We start from the raw sequence: 23,536 nt of genomic DNA on the forward strand, positions 1-23,536 counted from the left end.
AAAGATTACTTAAACCCACTCCTAAAATCTGTTCTTTGTGAAGCATTAGACTGATTCAGTGAGACTGAATTTGCCCCCCAGTACACAGTTAGCCTATTCCAGAATTTTGTTTGGGATGGACAGATTGTGTGCAAGGCTCCATGTGATTTTTCTCCACTACTAATTTAGGATGAAAATGTAAATATTAAAACAAAGTACCAATAGCAATAGACAACATTCGGTACTGCGACCGTGATCTGTGGTACTAAACTTTTTAACAGGTTGATAAGCAGCCCTGGGTGACACAGTCATTAAGGAACTAGATTTCAGAGTAGCAGCCGTGTTAGTCTGTATTCGCAAAAAGAAAAGGAGTACTTGTGGCACCTTAGAGACTAACCAATTTATTTGAGCATAAGCTTTCGATGAATCCGATGAAGTGAGCTGTAGCTCACGAAAGCTCATGCTCAAATAAATTGGTTAGTCTCTAAGGTGCCACAAGTCCTCCTTTTCTTATTAAGGAACTAGCGAATCATAAACTGTTTTGCACCCTGTCATTACAGTTTAATCAAGAAAAATCTGCATTTCTCCAGGTATCCCCTATTCCAAACCAAAACATGAAATTTAACTTAATCTTCATGGCCCAGCTTCAAAAGCCACTAGAGATTTTGGGTGCTAGACAAGAGCATGTGCTCAGCACTCTTTCCAAATCAGGATCTTTTAAGGTGTCTCAGGTTGGGCACCAAAACCCGAGGCATCCAAAATCACTAGGTGCTTTTGAAAATCTTATATGCCGTTATAATCAATCATGCTGAATTTCAATTAAGAGCATGTGAAAATACTCTTTTGTAACACCCCTACTTCATTGCAGCTACAGACACTATAATCAATATGAAGACAGTACTCCTGGTAATCTCTCTCTGGGCTTTATCCTGTGCTCATCCTGTAAGTACTTATTATAAAATCATTAAAATCCCTAGTTTCAGCATTTTAAGCATGCCCAAGACCTTCTGTACCACTTCTGTTCATTCATAAGTTGTCTTTTCAATGTGTTTAGGTGCCCAGCCATCAAAATGCCCATTCTGAGAGCTCTGAAGAATGGGGGGTAAGTTGACCATCAAGAGTTTTTCAGAAGACTCTATTTCAGCAAATAGCTTATGAAACAGTATTGTAAAGTGGAACTGGTCTCTGGTTAATAGCGCTCGAAACACTACTAGATTAAAATAGCTGCTACACCTCTAGGCTTTGAGTTATATCCATTTTTCAAGGTCATTTTAATTCATAATGGTTTCAGCCATTTCTACATACACCCTCTCCCCCTCCACCCCCATATGTGGAGATGATAACTAGGTGATAAATTGCATTACATGCTTTCGGCCACCTCAACTACGTGCTGCCCACTAATCTATCCCCACAAGACTTACTGTAACAATCCAAAGATCTGAACAGCTTCAGAGAGCTGCCATTTAAAATAGGAATGCTGCCAGAGCAATGTTTCCCCCTTCACCACCAAATATGGAATTTCTTCCTGACCTTCCCACAATGCGAGGCACGAGACAGGCATGGTTCAGCCATGGACCAATAGCTACTCTTTAAATGTAATAGTATCACAGCTTTCAAGTTTGGTATCTCCCATAATGCTAGAAATGGGAACTTTATACCACTGGAAAGAAGAAAGTCCCATCTTCCCAGTGGGGGACAAATAATTTGTTCCTGACTCTGAAAGCTTATACTTTGTTGGTTCTAAAAAAATGAAACTGGTGGACTCCAAACCACTTGTGGTTTTGGTTTTCCTGAGCCCAAAAGCCTCCCAGGGTTTCGCAAATCTCTATCAATGAAATTTAAGTGACAACACCAAATAATTTCTGGATATAATTTTGAATGATCCCTTTACAAAAAACCCAGTTAGTTCATTTGAAACGCCAGCTGCATCCATGGCAACTATAATAAAAACACTCCTTTTATTTTACTCAAACTGAAATTACTTGAGTATAAAAAGATTCAGAGCACTTCAAAATGCATGAGCTGTTACTAAGACAGAGCCATCATATATATATATACCCATCTCTTTTACTCATTAAAAACCGCAAGATGAAGCATAAACAAATGTTTGGGGTTTCTTGCATAAGGCAAGCTGTGGTTCTCATTAGAAACAAATAAAACCCGTGCAGAGGAACTGGTAATTAAGAGTCTTCACACTGCTTGCCTGACCCAAAGCCAAACGGTAATAAGCAGTTTACTTTACACCAATGGACACAATGTGGCCCTTACCATGGCATCAGTAAAACCGCAATAACATTTGCTTAATCAAAGTACCTTAATTTCGCCTTTTTGTACAGGACACAGCAAGCGAAGAAAGTCTGAATGAGGAAGCAGATTGGGCTGGCGATGCTTACAGCAGTCCTAAAAGCAGTGCAGAAACTGGAGGAGAGGACTCCAATGCTGATGAGCATGATGGCACTGATGAAGAAAACCACGACCCATCCGTGGTTTCTAGCAGGAGCTCTGAAAGTCATCCAGATGATGTCGATGCAAGGAGCACTCAAGACTATGAAGAGGATGACAGTTTCCGAATTCAGCAGGCTCATCGTAAAAATTGGGCTGATCATGAGGATTATGGTGACCTTGATGATGTGGAAGAAGTAGATGAAAACAGTCATGGTGATCAATCAACTGAGAAAAACTCTCTGGTAAGTGTACATAGCTCTCCTGTATAAGGCTCAGTTTCCTAGCAGATAACATTCTTCTTCTGCCTGTTGTCTGAGTAGAAAAAGTGGTTAGCAGTCTTAATTCAATCTGCCGTAAACATAGGGCTACAACATAACACATCCCAGATAATTTGCTGTAAATTAGCACTGTAATCAGATCAGGCTCTGTTTTCAAGAGACAGAGGATTGTGCTAACTGAGCTGAGTTTTGGAGAACAAATTTGGATTTGGGTAAGTGCATGGGAAATAGAGTATCACTCCTCTGGCTTTGTAATGGGAGCAGTGTGTCAATTAAAGACAAACAAATTGGATGTATTTGAAATTCACATATATGCAAAATTGTTATAGGACAAAATTTGACTACATGGAAAAACATAACCAAAAATATACAATTGTGTAAAATTATATCTGAAATGAAGCCCTATCCCCCGTTTTTTTTCACCACTAGATTATAGTCCTTCACATGAAAAACGTTGTTCAGATACCTAACAGACCTGTGGACATATGGGAAGCATTATTTTCTTATATCTTTATGGTCAAAAGCACAAAAACTCAATATTCATCCATGGGTCAGATTTTCAAAAGAGCTCAATATCAGCAGCTCCCATATTTTATTGCACAAATGGGCCTGAAATCAATTACTATAAATTTGAAAACAACACTGGTCAAGATTTTCCAAAGAGCACAGCACCATGGAGTCCATGTGGAAGTTCTGGCTTTTTTCAGAATGGTGCAATGGGCCAGATCACTGCTTTTAGTGTTGTGGACCATTACTGTAGAATATTTTAGGAGTTATATTAAGGCATATACAATTACATGTAGAAATGGAACAAACCAAATCCCTGTATCCAAACACCCAGAACTTCAAAAGATGGATCAGAATTTTGTGGCTTGAGCCATGTTATATCACATCATGCTCTATTTATAGTGAGTGTGATGAAGCCATGTCATCCCAAACCAAGTAATGCCATAAACTAAAATTCACCCCTCTCCTGCCATAAATCCAGTGAGGACACACATTTTAAACGAGTGGATTACTTGTTTACAGTATCTAAATTGAATCCTAGTAGAGCAGCAATTTCTAGGGGGACTTATTTTTAAGACTCCTAAAATGTTAACTGAAGTAACATTATTATTTTATTTGGTGGTTTGAAATCTAATTTGTTAGATATACATTTTAAGGCATACTGGGCCAAATTCTGCTCTCAGTTACACCCATGTAGCATTACGAATTTTGATGCAGTAGCACGAGTATAGATTATAGTAGTATTTGGCCTACACAATTTAGTAAACAAGTCGCATTTGTAAAATACAGGAAGGAAGTGTTTACAATGATTTCTCTTTGCCACATCTCTAGGAGGATGTAAATGAGATTCTTGCTATTGACCGCAGTGACCATGGAGATCACCACGCCAGGGACAGCAGAGAATCAGAAGACAATGGTGACATTGAAAATGATGGATTTCTTTATCTATCCAACGGCTTCGACTCTAGCAAGGGGGACGAGGAAAGAAATTATCTGACAGATGAGGAAGATGAGAGCGGAGATGATACCTTTGATGAAAATAACGAGGAAGAAATTAAGGGGGCAGACCCTCGATACCCTGTTCGTCCTGCTGGAACAGATGAGCACAGTGCAGTTGCTGATGGAGATCTAGATGGTGACCATAGAGCTACCGCTATGGGGAAAAAAGATAGCAGCAGCAGCAGCAGCAGCAGCAGCAGCGAGAGCAGCAGCAGCAGCGAGAGCAGCAGTGAGAGCAGCAGCAGCAGCGAGAGCAGCGAGAGCAGAGGCTTTGGTCATGAGGAGGATGCCAGTCGTGGCAGGCATGTCCCCAGCAAAGGAAATCGAGGCAACAGTGACAGTGCCTGCAGTAGCCAAGAGGAGAGGGATGATTCTGATGATGAAGGAATGCAAGGTGATGACCCATCCTTCTTTGAGAGCGAAGCTGGCAATTCCAACATGGTTCACGGTGCCATTAATTCCAAAGAGAGCAGCCAAGAAACCAGTAGGGAGCACCGCTACGGCAAGCGGAAAAGCACCAATAAATCACAGAAACCTTCCCAGAGCCATGTGTTCCGAAATGGTGATGATACTTCAGAAGAGGATGATAGCGCAGAGCACAATGACAGTAAATCCAAAGAGGACAGCAAGTCCACAGAAGACAACAGTTGTTCTGAAGAACACGTTGCCAGCCACTCCAGAGAGGATGTCACCAGCCAGTCAAAGGAAAATGTCACCAGCCACTCCAGGGAGGATGTCTCCAGTCAATCAAGTGAAGAGAGTAGTGAATCCCAGGAAGAAAATGAGGAAAACTCCACAGACGTGGATAGCAAATCAGATGAACACAGTGGTAGCAAATCTAAAGAAGGTCAGGAAGACAGAGACTCCCCTGAGGATGGCAGCAATACATCAGAAAGTGACAGTGAATCCACAGAAGACACGAGGGACCATAGCAAATCAGAGGAGAAGAGTAAATCCACAGAGGACAACTTGGAATCAGAAGAAGATAAGGATGGACCATCTCACAGTAAATCGGTTGAGAGCAGAAGTGCTTCAGAAGAGAGCAGTAGCAGTGAAGAGAGCAATGCCAGTGATTCGAATGAAGAGGACATCAGTTCTGAAGAGCAGCAAGGCCAAGACAGCAAGTCTGCAGAAACCAGTGAAAGTGAATCGAATGAAGAGGAAGATAGTGAATCCAGAGAGCACACTGCAAGTCAATCAAGCAGCCAGGAAGATGATAGTGTATCAAGGAGCATGGACATTGAAAGCAGAAAGTTAGTGCTTGATGTTTATCACAACAAACCCATTGGTGATTATGATGACAATGACTGCCAGGATGGGTATTAAAATATACATTAAAAATCCAAACTATATATGACTTGTGGGGGGGAGGGAAAAATCTTTTAATTTATTTACCCTATAGACAGTATTAAGGTCAGCAGTTCCTTCTGAGAAATATTCTGTGAACAATAAGGGCATGATGATTTTGTAGGATTTCACTATTTCAGCTGGTGTTTGCCCAATGTGAAATTAAATGAAAAATGATGCTTTAAATATGAAAAGGATAAATCTAAGTGAGAAGCTGATTTATGATCCTAGAACTGAATTAGTAAAAAAAAGGGAAAAGCTAAATATTAGTTAGGAGAAGTGTTTGCAAATAAAATAAATGTATTTTTCAGGGAAGATAGACCCACCACCGTGCTAGCTTTATGTTCTCCTATAATTCATTGCATTATGTCCATGAACATTGTTAGGAGCGATGGTTGAGCATTAAGGAGAGAATGGATGCTTAGATTTATTACACAAATATTTGCATCTACAACTTCTTTAAATTCATTTGTCTACAGTCCAAATGCACTTTAAATTAATTGCCACTACTGCACATAACAAGGAGAGCGGCTAGTAACTGCACGTACAGTGTATGAAGTATCACTTCAGTATGGGACGTACGTAATATTTTGTAATAAATGCACAGAAAACGTAGTTGTATCCTTTTGCATTGATGGCATCACTATTTCAGTGTTAACAATAATCCTATTTGACTCCCCTAATTAATATTAAAAACACCAGACTAAATAGTCACATGGTTTGAGTTTTCACTATTAGGTTATATTAAAATGAAACATTATTTGGAGTCTAACTGCTGTGAGCAGAAACAAAGAGTTTTCTGAACTGGTAACTTTAACATATGCAGCATGGCCAACTCAGATGGATGAACCACTTAAGGAAAAATAGTGCCTAATTCTGATCTCACACTGTTTTTATACCAGTGTAAGACAGTGGAGTCATTTTTGACTTGCTCTCACACCAATGAGATCAGATGCAAACCCTGTACTTGTGCTGATTTTGCAGCAGGAGGCCAGCATTTTGAAGCATCCCTCTTCAAAATGCCACTTTCAAAAAGAGATCCTAGGTGGAATATTATTGCAACATCAGCTAATCCTCTTTCTCTGATGCTCTATTACCATTCCCAGAAGTGCAGCCTCCACTAAATGCACTGGGAGTGAAGCTGTCTCTATGCTAGACCAAACCAAGGACAGTCCCGTGTTCAGAGGTGCACAAACATACACATACCATTGACCCTGACTGACCCCCCTCTGTTCAGAATGCAATCATTATCATTTAAAAGCTTAGCAATCACATAGGGCTGAAATCTCCTATTGCCAGTACTGGAAGGTAGAAAGACGCAGAGGAGCACAACTCTGAACATGACTGAGGATGTGGAGTTTTCTCGGCATGCACCTACATGGCCGTGCTAGTAACAAGATGAACCTGTGCACAGAAGGTGACAGCCCTTCTGGATCCTGCTCCAATCCTCTGGTGGTGGTTAGGAAGAGGACGACGACAGCGTTCGGAAGGCTGGGGCAGTGGAGGGAAGGTGGTATGGGGAAGCTGGGAGGAAGGGCGCAATCAGAAGCGTGGCCACACATTGGTGATGGAAGAAGAAAATGGAGAGAGATAAGGGAAAGGGAGGTTAATGAGCAAGACAAAGGAGAGTTGAGAATGCGCCTGGGTTGTAGTGATGGTGCAGGAGGTGGGAAGGGAGAACAAACAAGGGTGCTGAAGCTGGAGGGGAGTTGGAATGGGAGTCTATCTAGGTGCTGGTACTGGGGTTGCAGGGAGTAGCATGGGAGGAGGATTGTGGGCTGAGCTGGACTTGGAGCTGGTGATGGTGGAAGGGAGTAGGGCAAGGAGGCTGAGAAGTTTTTCCACCTCCAATATGTTGGGAACTTAACTCTAGAGCTGCTCCCCAGCTGCAGCATCCTGGCTGAGGGCAGGTTCGGGCAGTCCGTCCCTACTTGCTTTAAACCTATGTTGGCATAGCTGTACTCCCAACATCAAATTCTTCACGAAGGGCAAGGAATGCTCTTGTTCAATCCCAGCATCATGTTCAAGTGTTTGTGGGAGGGGGGGTCCCCTGCAAATACTTGTTGTGGTACCAAAGAACATGGAACGTTAAGCAGCCTTGATGACGCTGATCCACAGCAAGCAATTAAATACAAGGACCTGCAGGATGGACAAATTTCCTAAACGAAAGCACATCAACTGGGTTAATTTTTGTAATTAGACTTAAGACTCTGAGTTGATCACAGAGCAGATGATGTATCGTGCTTACATGATATTCATATCAGTAATTGCTCCAGTTCTGAGAAATCCTGAGTCAATCCTGCTTGAGATCTGGAAACAGGAATCTATGTAAAATACGAGTAGATGAAACTGCATGAATTTTACCTCTCGGTGAAACATTATCTAAGGTCAGAAGCTGTAAAATTACAGACCAGTAACGCAAATCAATTTGCAAATGCAGTTTGAATTATGAAAAGGCAATGTCAAATAAAATAGCTCTTATTTTGTTAACAATGACCTCACATTACCGGTGGAGTACTGACCCCTTGATATGGGGGTCAGTATTTGCTGATTCAGCAGAGCATTTTCGCTATGTAATTTACTTTAAACTCATGCGAAGTCCCATTAAAATCAGTGGGACTATACATATACTTAAAACCAAGCATGTGCTGATGTGCTTTGCTGAATTGGGGTATGAAATCTGGGTTACGGGCCTACAAACAGAGTTTTATGGATGCCTCTCCCACTACTTTTGTCTCCTGATGTAAAATGATTAAGCAACAAGGGCCAAATTCTGGAAAAGACTGAAAATTCACAGAAACGTCACCGGAATGTATGGGGGAAAGTTTGGAAGTGTGAAATATTGGAGCTCCACTGAACAACAGATCCACTGGCCATGCCCCTCGTGTGCCAACATTTCTCTGTGCAGGACTGTGTGTAGAGCTCAGCGAGATCTGATTTGTGCTGTATAAAGATCAATGGTTTCCCCAGGTAGTCTTTTGTGAACAAGTCCCATGGAATTTAACCAAATGTTAAAAAATTTGCATAACCTTTTTAAACCACCATACCGTGTGAAATTCACGCTCCACTTCAGTCAATGGATGTTTTGCTATTGACTTCACGGGAGGCAGGATTTCACCCATAAAATGTAATAGAGAATTATATCCCTATTATAGAATTCTGTAGGATGGCTCAAAAATCGATTCTATGAATCTAGTGATTTGATAAATGCAAAATACATTTTAAGAGTAGTTTTGATACAACCCTAAGTTCTATAGCCTTTGAATCATTGAAAGCACATTCTTTGCTTCAGAATCCCCTGAGTATTTGGGCCTGTGTATGGAGAACACTAACCAATACAGACGAACACGGCTACCCCTCCGATACTAAGAGTGTTTTGTTTATCTCCACATTGTGTGTGGATGTTGGTCTTTCCTTCTCAGGTCTTCAATTTAATCCAGAGGAGGTTTGAAAAACTGAGATGTGGTTTTATTTGTTTGTTTGTTTAAAGAAAGAGATAGAAAGTGTAATCCTGGCTCTACTGAAGTCAGTGGAAGTCCCATGTCAAGGGGTAAGTGATGTAAAATAGTCGGGGGAATGATTAGGTATACACAAATCAAACATATGCCTGGTAAATGTTGGAATTCATGCAGTAGACTATGTACCTGGGGCCTGCTGAAGTTAATGGGAGTCTTTCCTTTGACTTTGGTTCAGGCCCTAACATGCTGGAAAGATTTCTAGGGGGAGCGCAGCGTTCTAACATTAAAGTGATACCTAGGCTTTATGAATTTCTTAGAACAACTTAATGTAAGAAGCCCCAAATGGCAACATAGCAACGAATAAGGACTTTCAACAAGAGATTAATCAGCTCAATGGCTAAGGCCTTTTACCTTATAAATTATTTTTTTCTACCAGCAAGTAAGACCGTGTGGGCTACATTCACAAATGGACTTAGGCACCTACCCGCTACTTTAGGTGTTTAAATCCCAGAATCAGGCCCCACGAGGATGAACAAAACCCCCACTCACCTGCCACCGAACCCCAAAAATTTGTCAATAAATGTTCCCTAGGAACCTGAGTTTCTGCCTCTGAGTAAATGAACTACAGCCCCACACCAGATGCCTAAGCCCCAGAATGATGCACGAACCAGGTGAAGATGCCATGTTCCTCTGCCTAACTTGCCTGCAGGCCGAGTCTAGTAAGTGTGCTCAAAGCTCACCTACCAGATTGGGCCCCTATAGGCGATCTTACACAAAACAGCCAGGAGAAGAGGAGGAAGGGAGGCAGTGGACCTCCCTCATAACTTTTAGTCCAGAGGTGAGGGTGCTCACCGGGGATAGGAGGGGCCCTCCCTCTCATTCAGATTCTCCTCTGCCTGAGGGGGAAAGGGATTTGAACTGGGATCTGGGTGAGCACCGTAATCCCTGGGTGCTGGGATATTCTGCAATGGTGTTCCCTCAGTCTCTCCTGTTAAAGCTGTTCCACTGTGGATATATCATTTTAAAAATACATTGGTGCAGGGGGACTGGCTGCTCGGTCTCCTACCTCCCAAGTGAGTGCTCTAAGCACCAGGCTATACACAGACATTCCCATGGCTGCTTTCTCTATGGGCCAATGATTTTTTTCCTTAGTGATTCACAGTGGAACAGTTTCCCCAGGAGAGACTGAGGGCCACCTCCCCTCAGAACATCCCATAGCCCAGCGGTTAGAGCACTCACCTGAGGGGGGCTAGTTCCCTGTTCAAACCCTTCTCCCCTCAGGCACTTGAACCCATCTGATGTGAGTAGCCTAACCACTAGTAAAAGTTACAAGGGAGGCGGTCCTCTTTCCCTGCCCCACAAAAGGGAAGGATTGCAGCTGAGACGGCCAAGCACAGGAAGGTGCCTCTATGGCCTTAGGTGCCGATCTCCAAGGGAGAGGTGGGCCTTAGCACACATCCCATTGGCTACCTTAGGATAGGAGCTGCTTAGTGTGCTGGCTTTTGTGTATCCCATTCTGAGGCACCAATCTCTTCCTGTTCATTGTGTAGGGAGCCTAGGCTCTGTGAGTCACAATGATTTTCCAGGCGCCTAAAAGTTAGGCATCATGGGGATATTGAACGTCACCATGCCTAACTTTCTTCGTGACTCTAGCCTTAGCTGTTTTACCTAGCATACAGACTGTTTGTTTGTTCTTCTTTATATAACAGAATACATAACATTAGCAGTTTGTATTAGATGCACAGTAGACAGACCCTGACTTACTCATGTTTTGGCAAGTGGAATTATTAGTGGATAGATGTACTTACACAGATGCCTGCTGATGCAATTGCATTTAAATTCTTCTGGAGCCAGTGATATGTCTGCGGGTAGTTGGAATAGATCGACAAATTAAAGACCCAGAAAGGAAGTTAATTAAATTTTAACTATTTATAGCAAAAAAAAACGATACTTAATTTGTGAACTCAAATACTCTCTCGAGCACTGAAAAAGCTCTTAATTGACCTTCTGGTTTTAGAGGATCTGCCTTTTTATTTACGAACTAATCAAAAGAGACTCATAGATAAGTGGTGGAAAGTAATTAAGCATCTAGCTCACGATACAGGCTGCGTAACTGTATTAAAAGCCACAAAACGTTTTGAAACCTTGAAAAGTGAAAAAATACTGATTTGGTGAAACCATTTAATGCAGCCCATTTTTTAGCATTGTTATTTAGAAATATGTCAGTGTAGGAAGTTGCATTGTGATTTCTCAGATACCCAGCAAGTGGCACTGCTGTTCAGATCAAATGATGCAACCCCAGCTAGCACACTGAATTGAGTTTCAGAGGAACAGCCGTGTTAGTCTGTATTCGCAAAAAGAAAAGGAGTACTTGTGGCACCTTAGAGACTAACCAATTTATTTGAGCATGAGCTTTCTCACGAAAGCTCATGCTCAAATAAATTGGTTAGTCTCTAAGGTGCCACAAGTACTCCTTTTCTTTTTGTGAATTGAGTTTATAGGCCTACTGTGTAAACACCTCCAACAAGCCTGGGCAAAATAATACAATGAAAGGAATGGCATAGGAATCAGATTCTGAATTCCTCCCAAATGTATGTAATAATTTCTTTAATAAAGAAATGATTCTAACTTCCTAGGAATTCTAAATCAGCAACAGGGTATGCAGGACCTATTCAGTTTCCTAATTGAAATGCCCAACCTGACACAAAACAACCATACGACTGGGGGATTGCGAAAGTTGCTTAAAACTACTGTTTCATACACACACATACATAACTACCACTCAGCACTCATGAACTGGACCCAAAATCGGGCCCAAAGTGTCTGGATTCTTGGATGTTTGAGAAAAAGTAGTAAGTTTCTGTCCTCTGCCTCATCTTTTCCCTCTGTTCCTCCAAGGAGCCCAGATAATACAGTAATGGGTGACAGTATAAAACTCTAAGGTAGAATGAGATTTAGTGGACAGAACACTTACAAATATCATTTATCTAGGACTTACAATGGCCCTTGGAAATAGATAAACAGAATTTCTTCATTTTATACATGGAGAAAATGAGAACCAGAGAGGCTAAGTGTCGTGCCAACAGTCACATAGCAATTTAGTTTCAGAACAGAACCATGACTAGAACCTGGGGTGGAATCCTGGTTCTGTTCAATTCAGTGGGAGTTTCACCCCAAGTCTCTTGACTCCCAGTCCTTTGCCTTTAGGGCATAGTGTCTCCAAGCAAATCAAACAAAATCTCCGGAGTTGACTCTGTTCTCATTTATACACTTGTAGATAGGGAATAATTCCCACTGAAGTGAGTGGAGTTATATCAGTGTGACAACAGAATCAAGCCCTAAATCTCAGTCTCCCATCTAAAATGGGGATAATAATGGCAAACCTCCCCAGCTCTAAAACAGGGATAATATTTGCCTCTCCAGGGTACAATGGGAAAACTAGATTGTTTGCACATTGCTTTGAATAAGAAAAGTGGTAAGTACACCATAAATTATTTCAAGACACTGTTGAAAGAGCATTAATGTAACTCTGAACTGCTGCTTTATTTGGATTTCCACAATGTCTTGCAATCTGTTTTTATACACGAGTATACAGCTTTGAGGATCTGCAGCCTTCAACTGAAGATAGCAGAGCCTATGCTGAATACCTAACAATGAGAACTGTGCTAAAGTCATGCTTCTTTTTCATCCATATCCACCTAAATTCTGAGAATAACGTTATCTGTTTCATGCATGACATAAAAAGACAGTTCAATAAAACCACTGAAGTGCTGCTGTCTTTTTGAAACCTTCACACTTCATGAATTTGAGAGCAATTTCATGAAACCAACATGCTTTCATCCAGAAGAATGAGAAGAAGAAGGAGAATAGCCATTTTTGCAAACCTACTGAAGGAATGCTGAAAAGAACCCTACCATGATTGTTGGAAAGATTTGTTAAAGATTTTGTCAAGAAGATTACAGGATGGTAGCAAAATACACACCTCACCGTGCTACTGTTCTTTTTTGATAACCAAGGGGACAATGCTGCATCTGTAACGTAGGGATAATGATACTCACCTTCTTAGGAAAGCGCTTTGAGATATACTGATGAAAAATTATATTTAAAAGCTATTATTATTACCAGCCTTATTACTACTTAGCATAGCACTAATTGCTAGGAGTGTCCCACTGCAGTTTACTTTTTATTTCCTTGCTTAAAAGCTACTTTTGACTTCAGGGGAACTACTCAGACTAGTCAGCACTACTCCAAGTAGTCCATACCTGGCAGTAAGTGCTTGCAGAATCCAGTACAAAAGTCCTTCGTGAAGACATGCACTGTATTTGAAAAAAACTTCCATCCTTTGACATTGGCAAAGGGCTGTGGCAGCCAGTCAGATCACTCTGTGTCAATAGTCATGTGACAAGTTATAACTATGAATGTAAAAAAAAAAAAGAACGTTTACAAAGGGATATAAGAAGTATGCTTTGTATGACACCTGTCCCAGGGATCTTCGGAACAGAAACACATTTGGCTACTGTGGGGCACTAAGGATAAAACATCGATCTGGACTCTTTATACCCTCACACCTCCCTGAGTCCTCGATCCTGGAGGACTGAGGTAAAGGTGAGGTGTATACCTTGCCTGCAAGCCCAAAGCTAGCAGAACAGTTCAGCCATGTGCTTTACAAATGAGATCATGCAATTTGATAGAAAGGCCATTTCTCTCCTACTGCTCCCAAAATCTAAAGGAGTTTCCATCTTTTGGGCCTGGTTCTCCTCTCATATACACTGGTGTAACTCCATTGGTTTCCACAAAGTTACTGCTCATTTGCACCAGTGGGAGAGGAGACTCAAGTCCTGTAGGTCAACTCCTATAGTCCTGACTAGTCTTTCTTCAGGTAACACCCTTTACCACCACCAGGACCTGCAGTTGATGGTTTGCTTGAACGAGGATTTGGCCCCTTATTTACAGATAGCAAATATATGCCACACTCTCATAATCAAATCAGACCTCTCTGGGCAAACACCTGTGCTGTGCAGAATAATTAAACTCAACCGTCCAGTTGGATCCCGTTGTGGGACTGGGGGCTTAATTGCTCCGCAGTGTATTCAGATTTGGGAATATTAAAATAGCTCTGCCACCACCTCTTTCAAAGCAAATGGCTGACCACAATTCTATGTCATTTCTTCTTCTCTGAAGAAGAATCAAAGATTAACCCTTTGGTTTGCACCAATTTTCAGATGCAGGTTTCAATCAAAGAGGAAATAACTGTGTAATGATTAAAATGACAGAAAACAACCAGTTTGGCAAGATAGTTAAAGCATTTCAGAAGTTTGATAGACTTCAGTGATTCCATTAAACTATACATTTTTTACTTCAGATAGCTGAATAATGGGAACATTTTTTGAGAAAATTTGGTCTTTTTTTTGTGGAAATGAAAAAATATTCCACCAGCTCCACAGCTGGTCAGAATGTAGGATGCTGGTTTTGTGAAAAAAGAGTGGATCACTTTTTTTCCACTGAATAATTTTGAATTTTTTTGACCAGCTTTTTTTTTAATGGATATCACGAACCCATTAATTTAATCCATCCAGGATAACCAACACAGGGTCAATAGCAAAAGCTCCATGGACTCCAATGGGAACAGGATTGGACCCTGCTCTTTAAAAATGTAAGATTTTCTTTCCCACCCAAGAGCTAAATACCATTATTACTGTGGCATATTGATCTCAGGGACTGGAGCAGGAGATGCAGTGACTGTCTGAGGTGACTATACCACAGTAACGAAGCCACACCAAAATGGCAGGGCGCACAGTAACCAGCTTTCCCACCTGTGTCTTTGCCTCTCATCTGACAGTCTTACTTTTTTTTTCCAGATTACATCTGAAATGGAGAGGACTAAGCAGCTCCGGAAACTTTCCTCTCCTTTCTGGTGCACTGGGTTCTAAATATGGTCCAAGTACCACAATACTGTGGTCAAATCAAAATGCCAGTTTTCAAACTGAGTGCTTGGTCACCTTTCTCCCTCCCCACCATAACTGGGAACTGTATTTTTAGGAGCCAGGAATGTGGCCAGATAAAATTAAATGGGGATGAGTAACTTTCAAACTGATTTAGCACACACCGAGACTGTCACATACGCCCCATTCCCCCACTGGGGGCTCTGTTTTTTTTCTTATATAATAGCACAGGCTTGTGGTCATCATAAAAATAGGAAAAGCGTTTTTGAACTTTTTTTATTTTTAAAAACATGGTCACTTTCTCTTATTTTCTGTAACTCAGAGCTATATTTTCGGAATACCACAGGAATGCAGTTGAAAAAAAAACTTTATTTCAATTTTTTTAAAGAAACTCTCCCTATTACACCTTGTGAGGTTATGTTGACTGTGCCTTTAAATCTTCAGCAAGAAGTCAGGCAGGAGGGCCTGAAAAAGAGATCTAGGCAGAAGCTCCACAGTGAAGCAGCAAAAGATACAGGACCTTCATGAGCAACACTCTTCTCCATATTATAATAAAGCTGCTTGTACAGTATTGGAAGAAAGTGACTCTTTTTATGATTTCTTACTATTGTCACATGACGCTCCTCAGTCTATGTCCATGGACCATTTCCCCACCCTGTAAATCAAAAGTAAAATGAAGTTATTTATATAGGAAATATTCAAGACTATTTCACCCTCTACCTTCTTTCCTCTCCACTATAAGAAGGTGTAATAAGCTCTTCCAAAGTTGCTATTTATTTTAGTGTTATTAAATTCTATTTTAATATTGCTAAAAGAGCAGTCTTCTGACCAGGCTGTAAATGAAACACAAAGAGATCTTCCTCCTTCGGTGCTCTGCTAATCTCTCTAACCCTTGACAGATATTCACCAAGAGCCTCATTCTCTATCCATGACTTGCACACACTTTAGGCAACCCAAAAAGTTCAAAAAGAAGAATGGCTTAAAAATCATGATTTTTTAAAAGAAAATCTGAGGTTCTTTCACTTTGCTTTCTTGTTACTGAGCTTTTAAGGTGAACTCACTTCATGTTTTCAAGCTTTTCGCCTCAGTTATGAGGGAGTAGAAACTACTACTACCATACTTTTTTCGTTTTAAATGAAAGCTGAGAGTCTCATATTGATGTAATCTCCTGATTCAAGCAGTTGGGGCTTCAAGAAAAACACCAAGCATTGCAAGACTCATGATAAAGTTGAGAGAGTTGGCAACACAACACGTGAGTAAGCTTTGCCCACAGAAAAAGCCCCATTGTCTCCAGTAGGACTATTCACCCAAGTAAAGTTTGCAGGATCAAGCCCAAAATAGGCAGCCCCCTGTTCTTCCCCTCAGAAAAACTGCAGCTGAAGCCCACCTGCTCACTTGTTGTTACATTAAGCATGGACTTCAGTGCTTTACTGAATCAGACCCTTTAAGCACAAATCACAAGTAAGTGCTAATAAAGCTCTCTAATAATTGAAGTGATATGCTAGCTGCACTTTTGACCTCTCTCTCTGGTCTTCAGAGCGACAGGCCCTGCATCTTCCCTCAAGGTGGAATTTTCCCACTCTTAGACTGGGTCCTGGGCTACCTCTGTACCAATCGTGATTACTCAGCAGGCCTGACTGGCTTTGGCATCTGCAAGTCTTCTCTTTGGGAGCTTTGACCAGTGGTGAATAAAGCAACTCAAACCAGCCTTTTCAAAACAAAGTATTGTTTAATCTTAATAGCAGAATCCCAGTATAACAACAAAAAGGCTTTTAACACAATGAACAGTCTACATGCATATTTGTCTTAACTAAAGTTTAGGTAGGCGTTGGATACCCCCACCTCTGGGAAGTGGAATTTGGCCTGCTTTGCAGCAGTTTTTGCTTCTCTCTCTCCCCCGCAGTGCTTTTTGGGGCTCAGCTTGGCCACCCTAAAGTTTTAGTTTCCCGAGCTTCCCCCTCCCCAAGTCCAGGTGCTGAAGTCAGTGTGGTCAGAGGCAAACTTCAAAGGGAATGACACCTGCATTGTCTTTTTTAAGTATTGGTAAATGGAATGATCTAAAGTGACCATCTGCTTTCCTGCCTATAAGCAGTTAGCTGCTGTTGGAATTAAGCCAACACCACAATAACAATCAGTCAGATGGAGTGTATAATATTCATAACACATTTCAGGCATTTCCTTCGCAATATGTATTTTCTATTTCATTCTCAGGACTGTCTCAGGCCAGGCAGACAACAACTGCCACTGATGTCAGTGGGAGTTCTGCATTAAGCAAAAAAGGAATAATCAATGGCAGAAAATGGCCCTAAATGAAGACACAATTGTATGAGTGTAGTGCAGCTCTGTCATGCTGTGGCCACTCAGAGTATGTCTACCCTGCAATGAGATACAGGCGGCTGGCCTGTGTTAGCTGACTTGGGCTTGCGGGGCTCGGGCTGCAAAGTTAGAAAATTGCAGAGTAAACATTTAAGCTTGGGCTGGAGCCTGGGCTCTGGGACACGGAGCCTGAGCCCAAATGCCGACACTGCAATTGTATAGCCTCTCAGCCTGAGCCTCACGAGCCCAAGGCAGCTGACCCAGGCCAGCTGCAGGTGTTCTATCACAGCGCAGACATACCCTCTGTGCCTTTGCACTGCCTAAGTGGGTTGGGTTTTTTCTGCCTGCTGTTTTTGATAGCAGCACATTTTTAATTAAATGGAGGGGTTGAAACAGTGGCCGTCTTTCCTGTTCGGAAGTGGTAGATTGTGCCTTTGCAACTTTTGATTCAACAGGGGTCAGATGAGAAGCTGCAAAGTATGAAACTTGGGGGTCAGCTTGATCCAGCTCTGCTCTATTCCCACCCACTCCTTAAAGCTCAGTCCAGTTTCTGAGACAGACAAAGGAAGATGAGCTGACTGCAGATTGGAGCACCACGTCCTGGGGAAATGAAGCCCCATCGGGTTGGCACTCACAATCAGGGCTAGATTTTTCAAAAAAGCTCAGCACCCACTTAGGAAGTGGAGCAAGTGGGCAGATTTTCCAAATGAGCTCAGCACACTGGGAGACTGAGTTCTTCTGTAAATCTGGCCCTGGAGCAAGTGGGCAGATTTTCCAAATGAGCTCAGCACACTGGGAGACTGAGTTCTTCTGTAAATCTGGCCGTGTCACAATGTGAGCTCTGGGTGCTGAACTCCTGAAAACCTGCCCCATAATCCCTAGCGTGTGGTGGCTGGGAATCTGCAGGGACTGATTTGCTGTCAACTGCTGCGAATGGACTCTGCAAGGTCTGGCTTCTGGGGCTAAAAATTACCAGAGATTTTGCTTAATGAGTCACCGATCATCACAATAGGAGAGTGGTCACTAGCTGTCCACTGGTGAATGTGGATTTCTGTCCCTTTAACCTCAGCGCAGTGGTATTGCTTTTAGGAATGCTTTCCTAAACAGTATTCTGTGCTGTTAGGTATGTAAACGTGCAGGTGTAAAGACAACTTCCCTACCCTATCATCAGCAATTACCCTCATATTAGTAAGGACTCAGTTCTTCACCATTCCCTTATGTCACGAGGATGTCATGTTAACAGATTTAAAGATGTTAAATAGGCAACAATAGCATCAAGTTCTTCATCACAAACCACTTCAATAATATTAGAGGGAGGCCATCGATTTGTTTTCGTGGTGTTATTTCCTCTAAGCCACCACATCCACACCCTTGAGCGAATATTGGGGGGACATCTGTGCCCACAGTATTTGACATATGGGAAAAACAGCTTGAAATATTTGCAGACAGCTCTATTTTTGTTAAAAGTTTGTGTTTGTCCGTTAACTTTCGGGACTAATTTTGTTATTAATTTATCTAGCAAACATAGTACCTGATGCTTGAGGCCAGAATGCAGGATGCATATATATTTTTCAATATTTTTCTGACTTTTCATGTGGGTTTTTATTTTGGTAAATATAACTGAATACAGTGATTTAGCCAGAAATAGTATCTGGGAATTTAAAGGGACGCTGGTCGAGGTTGGTTTTAAAAAATCAAGAGTTTACAAAAGCCTAAACCAAGAGAAATATTTCCATTACTTTTTTGTCAGTTCTAATGGGAAAAGCTACTTTAAACAAATAACCACTCCTTTGACATGTTTGCAACTCAATCCTTACAGCACTGTGCAAACCTATGACAGCCAGAAAGTGAAACCTGACCAGAAATAGAGGTGAAACTGACCAGTTTATTTTCACTGCCTAAGCTGAGGGGGGAGACCCAATAGCATGAAAGGTGTCATTTTAATTCACTATCTGCTTTATTAATAACAAAGGAAAATACATTTGTTTTTTAAAAAATACTGATTTATTTTAGCGAGACAAGGTAGCTGAGGTAATATCTTGCATTGGACCAACTTCTGTTGGTGGAAGGGACAAGCTTTCACTTACAGAAGTTGGTCCACTAAAAAAAGATAACCTCGCCTACCTTGTCTCTCTCATATCCTGGGACCAACACAGCTACGACAACACTGCATGCAACCACTGATTTATTTTAGGCATCTCTATTGAGCTCATCACCACTGATTCTTTGCACATTTACACTGGTATAAATCAGGAGTTATTCCACGGAAATCAACAAAATCCTACTGGTGTAAAAATGGAGTCAGCGCAAGGAGAATCAGGCTCCAGGATTTTTAACTTGTGAGTGTGCCTTTAAGCTAAAAAGTAATGAGAGGTTGCAAACCCAAAGAGCTTATCCTGTGCATTTCATTGATTTATGTTTATCTGCGTAACTCAGTGTAATCCCCCTACCAAGTTGTGTGTGTGTGTAAGTATCCTGTAAGAGCCCAGAAAACACAGTACTGAGCCCTGTCATCTTTTATTACACTGCCTATGCTGTCTTCCTGCTTTCTAAAACTATGCACCCCCAGACACGTGTGTGGTCTAATATTTGTTTCTGCTAAGTGCTTGGGGGGAAGGGGGGCTTGAGAAGAGATGTTAAGAATAGGAGGGACTTTTTTTTTGCCTTGCTCTGCAAAATACTACGTAGACTAAATGCATTTTCTTTGCTGAAGCCGATAAGTTATGACTTCTTAACATAGGCATTGACTATAATAGAATATAATCAACGAACCGCTGAACAAAAGTCACTTGAGTATAGTCATAGACAGTGACATAGTCAAAAAATCCCATTGCAGTAAGCATTTTACACCTAGCTGGACCTTTTCTGACTTCAGGTAAAAGAGGCCTGCTTTTTATCAGAGAGATCTGGTTCTTACTTAACTTTAAATACATCTCTGTTTTCCTCATAGTAGAGAAACAGTTGCACTATGTCCCAAATAAAAAGTCAACAGAACTGATTATTTGAAAAACAACAGACTTGTTATTTCCCGTATTTCCAAAGACCCTTTCATGTAGCCTGCAAGATACAGTCAAATATTCAAAAGGTGGCATCTGACATACTTCATCCAGTATTATACATCTGATGAAGTGAGCTGTAGCTCACGAAAGCTCATGCTCAAATAAATTGGTTAGTCTCTAAGGTGCCACAAGTACTCCTTTTCTTTTTGCGAATACAGACTAACACAACTGCTACTCTGAAACCTAATATTTCCCTGTAAACTTTGTACATGCATCAGTTGCACTAGCAAATCCTGAATTTGCTTGCACAAATGAAGAACTGCACATTAAAAGTGGTACTTACGTGAGCAATTGACAGCTGTGCACTCAGAAATGTAGGTTTGCCTTGGGCTGCCTCATAAAAACCTTTTCTTTTTTTGACCAAAAAGACCTTTCTGAAAGAAATGAAAATTCTTATAGAAAATTTTAGTTTCCTTCCGAGATTTTTTGTTTGTTTGACAGCAACAAAATTATTTTCAAAACCCAGACTATTTATTTTAAAAATGTTTCAATAAGTGTTTGGGGTTGTTTTGTGTGTGTGTGTGTGGGGGGGGGGAGTTCTTGGCTTTCTCCCTTCTCTAAACCAAAAACAAACAAATTGAGAAGAAAAAAAAAACCTTAAAGACAAACATTTTATGAAAAACAAACAAAAAAAATCAACATTTCAAAAAACAAATTAAAAATCATTTTTTCTTAAGTCAGTTGGGTGCTTTGGAAAAATCCCACACTTAGATATCCAAATATGGATTTAGGAGTCTATCTTTAGGCTCCTTATTTTTGAAAATTTTGGCTTACATGCTTTAATCCAACACCAGGCCTACATTCCACTCAGTGATGCACAGACCTTGTGATTATTCTTTGTACAAGAATGAATTTCCCCAACACTAAGTATAATGACGATTGCTGGGCCAAATCTATGCCTGATGCAAACCGGCAGCGGGTTTAATCTGTGAGTGAATTTTGTTCTTTGCAGTTTTAAAACATAAACTTGCAGAGAATGTACGGTAAATTTCCTGCTTTCCACACTTATTGTCATAACAGCAGAGTTACTAAGTGGTTGGCCATCCATATTATTATACTGTGACACCCTAAAATACAAGGTAGAAGAGAACCACAGGTTTTTTTAGCATAAGTGATTAAATCTTTACAAACAAGCAAAGTTTATAACTGAATGGTGACAACAATCCTCTCCCATTTGAAACCCTGCTCTGCCTCTGTCTGGAAAGCACTCGTTAATTTTATTATGGCCTGAATTCTTTCCAAACCTTCATTTTTCAATAGCATAATCACTACTTTAATTTTAGGGTGCTTATTATATGTGTACATGTATATGCATAATGTGCAAAACTATTTTTTCCAAGGTTAATGTCAGCTTAGCAATTTTATGTCTGAACTAGGCACCAGGGATAAATTTACCAGGAAAATGGCATAAGCCAGTCTCCTTGTCTGTGCAGAAAATCTGGGTTGTGTAAATCAAAATGCAGTTTAGTCAGAAATGTGACACAATTAAAACAGTACATTGGAAGTACAGGAGAAAGGAGAGTTTTATGCCTACAGCACTGGGCTCGGAATCAAAACAGCTGGGTTCCGTTTCTGGCTCTGCCACAGATTTTCTTGTGACCTTGGACAGGTTGCTTAATCTCTCTGAGCCTGATCCACAGTCCATTGAAGTCAATGGGTGTCTTTCCATTGGCTTTAATGAGCTTTGTTCTCCATCAGTAAAATGGGGATAATATTTCCTTTCTCTGACCCATTGTCTGTCTTGTCTATTTATATTGTAGACTCAGGGACTCTCTCTTACTATGTGTACTACACTTAGCAGCTGGAGGCCTGAAGGCATTACTGTAATATAAATAATAATTCTTACTCAACATATGTTCTCCTTGTGTATCCCCAAGTCGTAGCTTCTTACAATAATTGTCAAACATATTTTTCACTCCCGTAAGGAATACGGAGACAATGCATCTGTGGAAGCTTGATCTTTCAGCTAGACTTAGGTCAATAAAACCCTTAAAACCCCCCTAATATTCTATTTTAAAATGAATCCTGTCCTAATACAGAACAAAACACCAAGGCTGAAATTCTCACCCTATGGACATCAATGGCAGTTTTATCGATGAGGCCAGCATTCCGCCCCATATTCTGCTCTCCTTTACGCTAACGCTACCCACATTGAAATCAATGCACTGATGTGAACTATATTTGCCTCAAAAGCATTTAAAAAAATCCAGGCAATTTTGTATGCCTCCTTTACCAATGTGGATAAAAATCCATTCTGTGCCCTTCAAGGGCCTGATCCTGCCCACACGGATGTCAATGGCACAAATCCTGTAAGAGCAGTTATACCAGACACCCCTATTACTGGGGAGATTGAAAGCACTCACAATGCATGCAGCGGCAACCAGGTATGCAGTGTAACCACAGTGTGACAGTCCCCAGGAGGACCCAACGTTGAGAGGTCCCAGGGTTGCCCTTAGCATGAGGCAGTCTTGTCTGTGCCTGCTGTGGATCAACTCCCTGACACCAACAGCCTCTGGCAGCACAAGCAGTCCCTCTAGACCTCCACAGGGCTTGCTCTCAGGCACACACCAACCCCCCGAGTCCTCGGTGTCCAGTCCCTTATCCACTAGATGTTCACGGAATTACCAGGCCCACTGTTCCCAAAGGAACAGCAAACACCAGCTTGTAAGATTCAGCTCAGGACCAGCACTTAGCTTAACGCCACAGCACTGAGCTATATTTATAGTGAAACAAGGATAAGTTTATTGTCAAAGAACAGAGAATCAAGAGATAGTGAGTAAGAATATTGGTTACATATAAAACAAAATCATACCACGCTTTCTAGAGACAAACTTAACTAACAAGTTAAGCTTCTTTAGACAGGAGGTTGTCTCACCCAAAGTTCTCTCCAGCCAAGCCTGGTTGAGACCCCTTCTTTCATGAAGCAAACACACTCTGTTTACTTCCTAGGTGAAGGATGGCAGGATGCCTGCTTTGTCCCCCCCAAATATAACAGAGCAAACCTTTGATGTGCCCCTCAAGATAGGGTCCCCCCATGCAGGTTGCTTCTTCCAGTTACCTTTCTCTTTCTCTGATGTATTTACAATCCTTCAGTAGCATCTGGTTTAGACTGGTGAGAGGAGACCCATTTGCACCATGCAGTACTTAACTTACTTGCAAACAGCCAGATAGCTAAACAGTTCTTGTCTGACAGAAAACCAGTTTTT

The 23,536-nt window shown here is 41.2% G+C and overlaps 1 protein-coding gene and 1 long non-coding RNA gene across 2 annotated transcripts in view; one reads left to right on the forward strand and one right to left on the reverse strand.

Moving 5' to 3' along the window:
- The first annotated feature begins 614 nt into the window (after positions 1 to 614).
- LOC125635439 (uncharacterized) lies at positions 615 to 6,161 on the forward strand. Its single transcript, XM_048847141.2, has 4 exons — positions 615 to 710; positions 1,034 to 1,081; positions 2,316 to 2,666; positions 4,041 to 6,161. The coding sequence occupies exons 1-4, from the start codon at positions 615 to 617 to the stop codon at positions 5,532 to 5,534; spliced, it is 1,989 nt and encodes a 662-aa protein (XP_048703098.2). The 3' UTR covers positions 5,535 to 6,161.
- Positions 6,162 to 15,356: 9,195 nt separating this feature from the next.
- The window catches only part of LOC142071740 (uncharacterized), a 65,341-nt gene continuing 57,161 nt past the window's right edge, over positions 15,357 to 23,536 (reverse strand). The window contains exon 4 of the long non-coding RNA XR_012667929.1: positions 15,357 to 15,610. This is a non-coding gene — a long non-coding RNA (uncharacterized LOC142071740). The remainder of the gene's footprint in view (positions 15,611 to 23,536) is intronic.

The sequence above is a fragment of the Caretta caretta genome, chromosome 4 (assembly GCF_965140235.1).
Source record: "Caretta caretta isolate rCarCar2 chromosome 4, rCarCar1.hap1, whole genome shotgun sequence".
NCBI lineage: Eukaryota > Metazoa > Chordata > Testudines > Cheloniidae > Caretta > Caretta caretta.

What these genes read in the sequence shown, in the direction of transcription:
- LOC125635439 (XM_048847141.2), top strand. Translation starts at nt 615, where the DNA reads ATGGCCCAGCTTCAAAAGCCACTAGAGATTTTGGGTGCTAGACAAGAG. An exon ending in GATCTTTTAAGGTGTCTCAG is followed by an intron (nt 711 to 1,033) that starts GTTGGGCACCAA and finishes CAATGTGTTTAG; the next exon opens with GTGCCCAGCCATCAAAATGC. An exon ending in CAACTGAGAAAAACTCTCTG is followed by an intron (nt 2,667 to 4,040) that starts GTAAGTGTACAT and finishes CCACATCTCTAG; the next exon opens with GAGGATGTAAATGAGATTCT.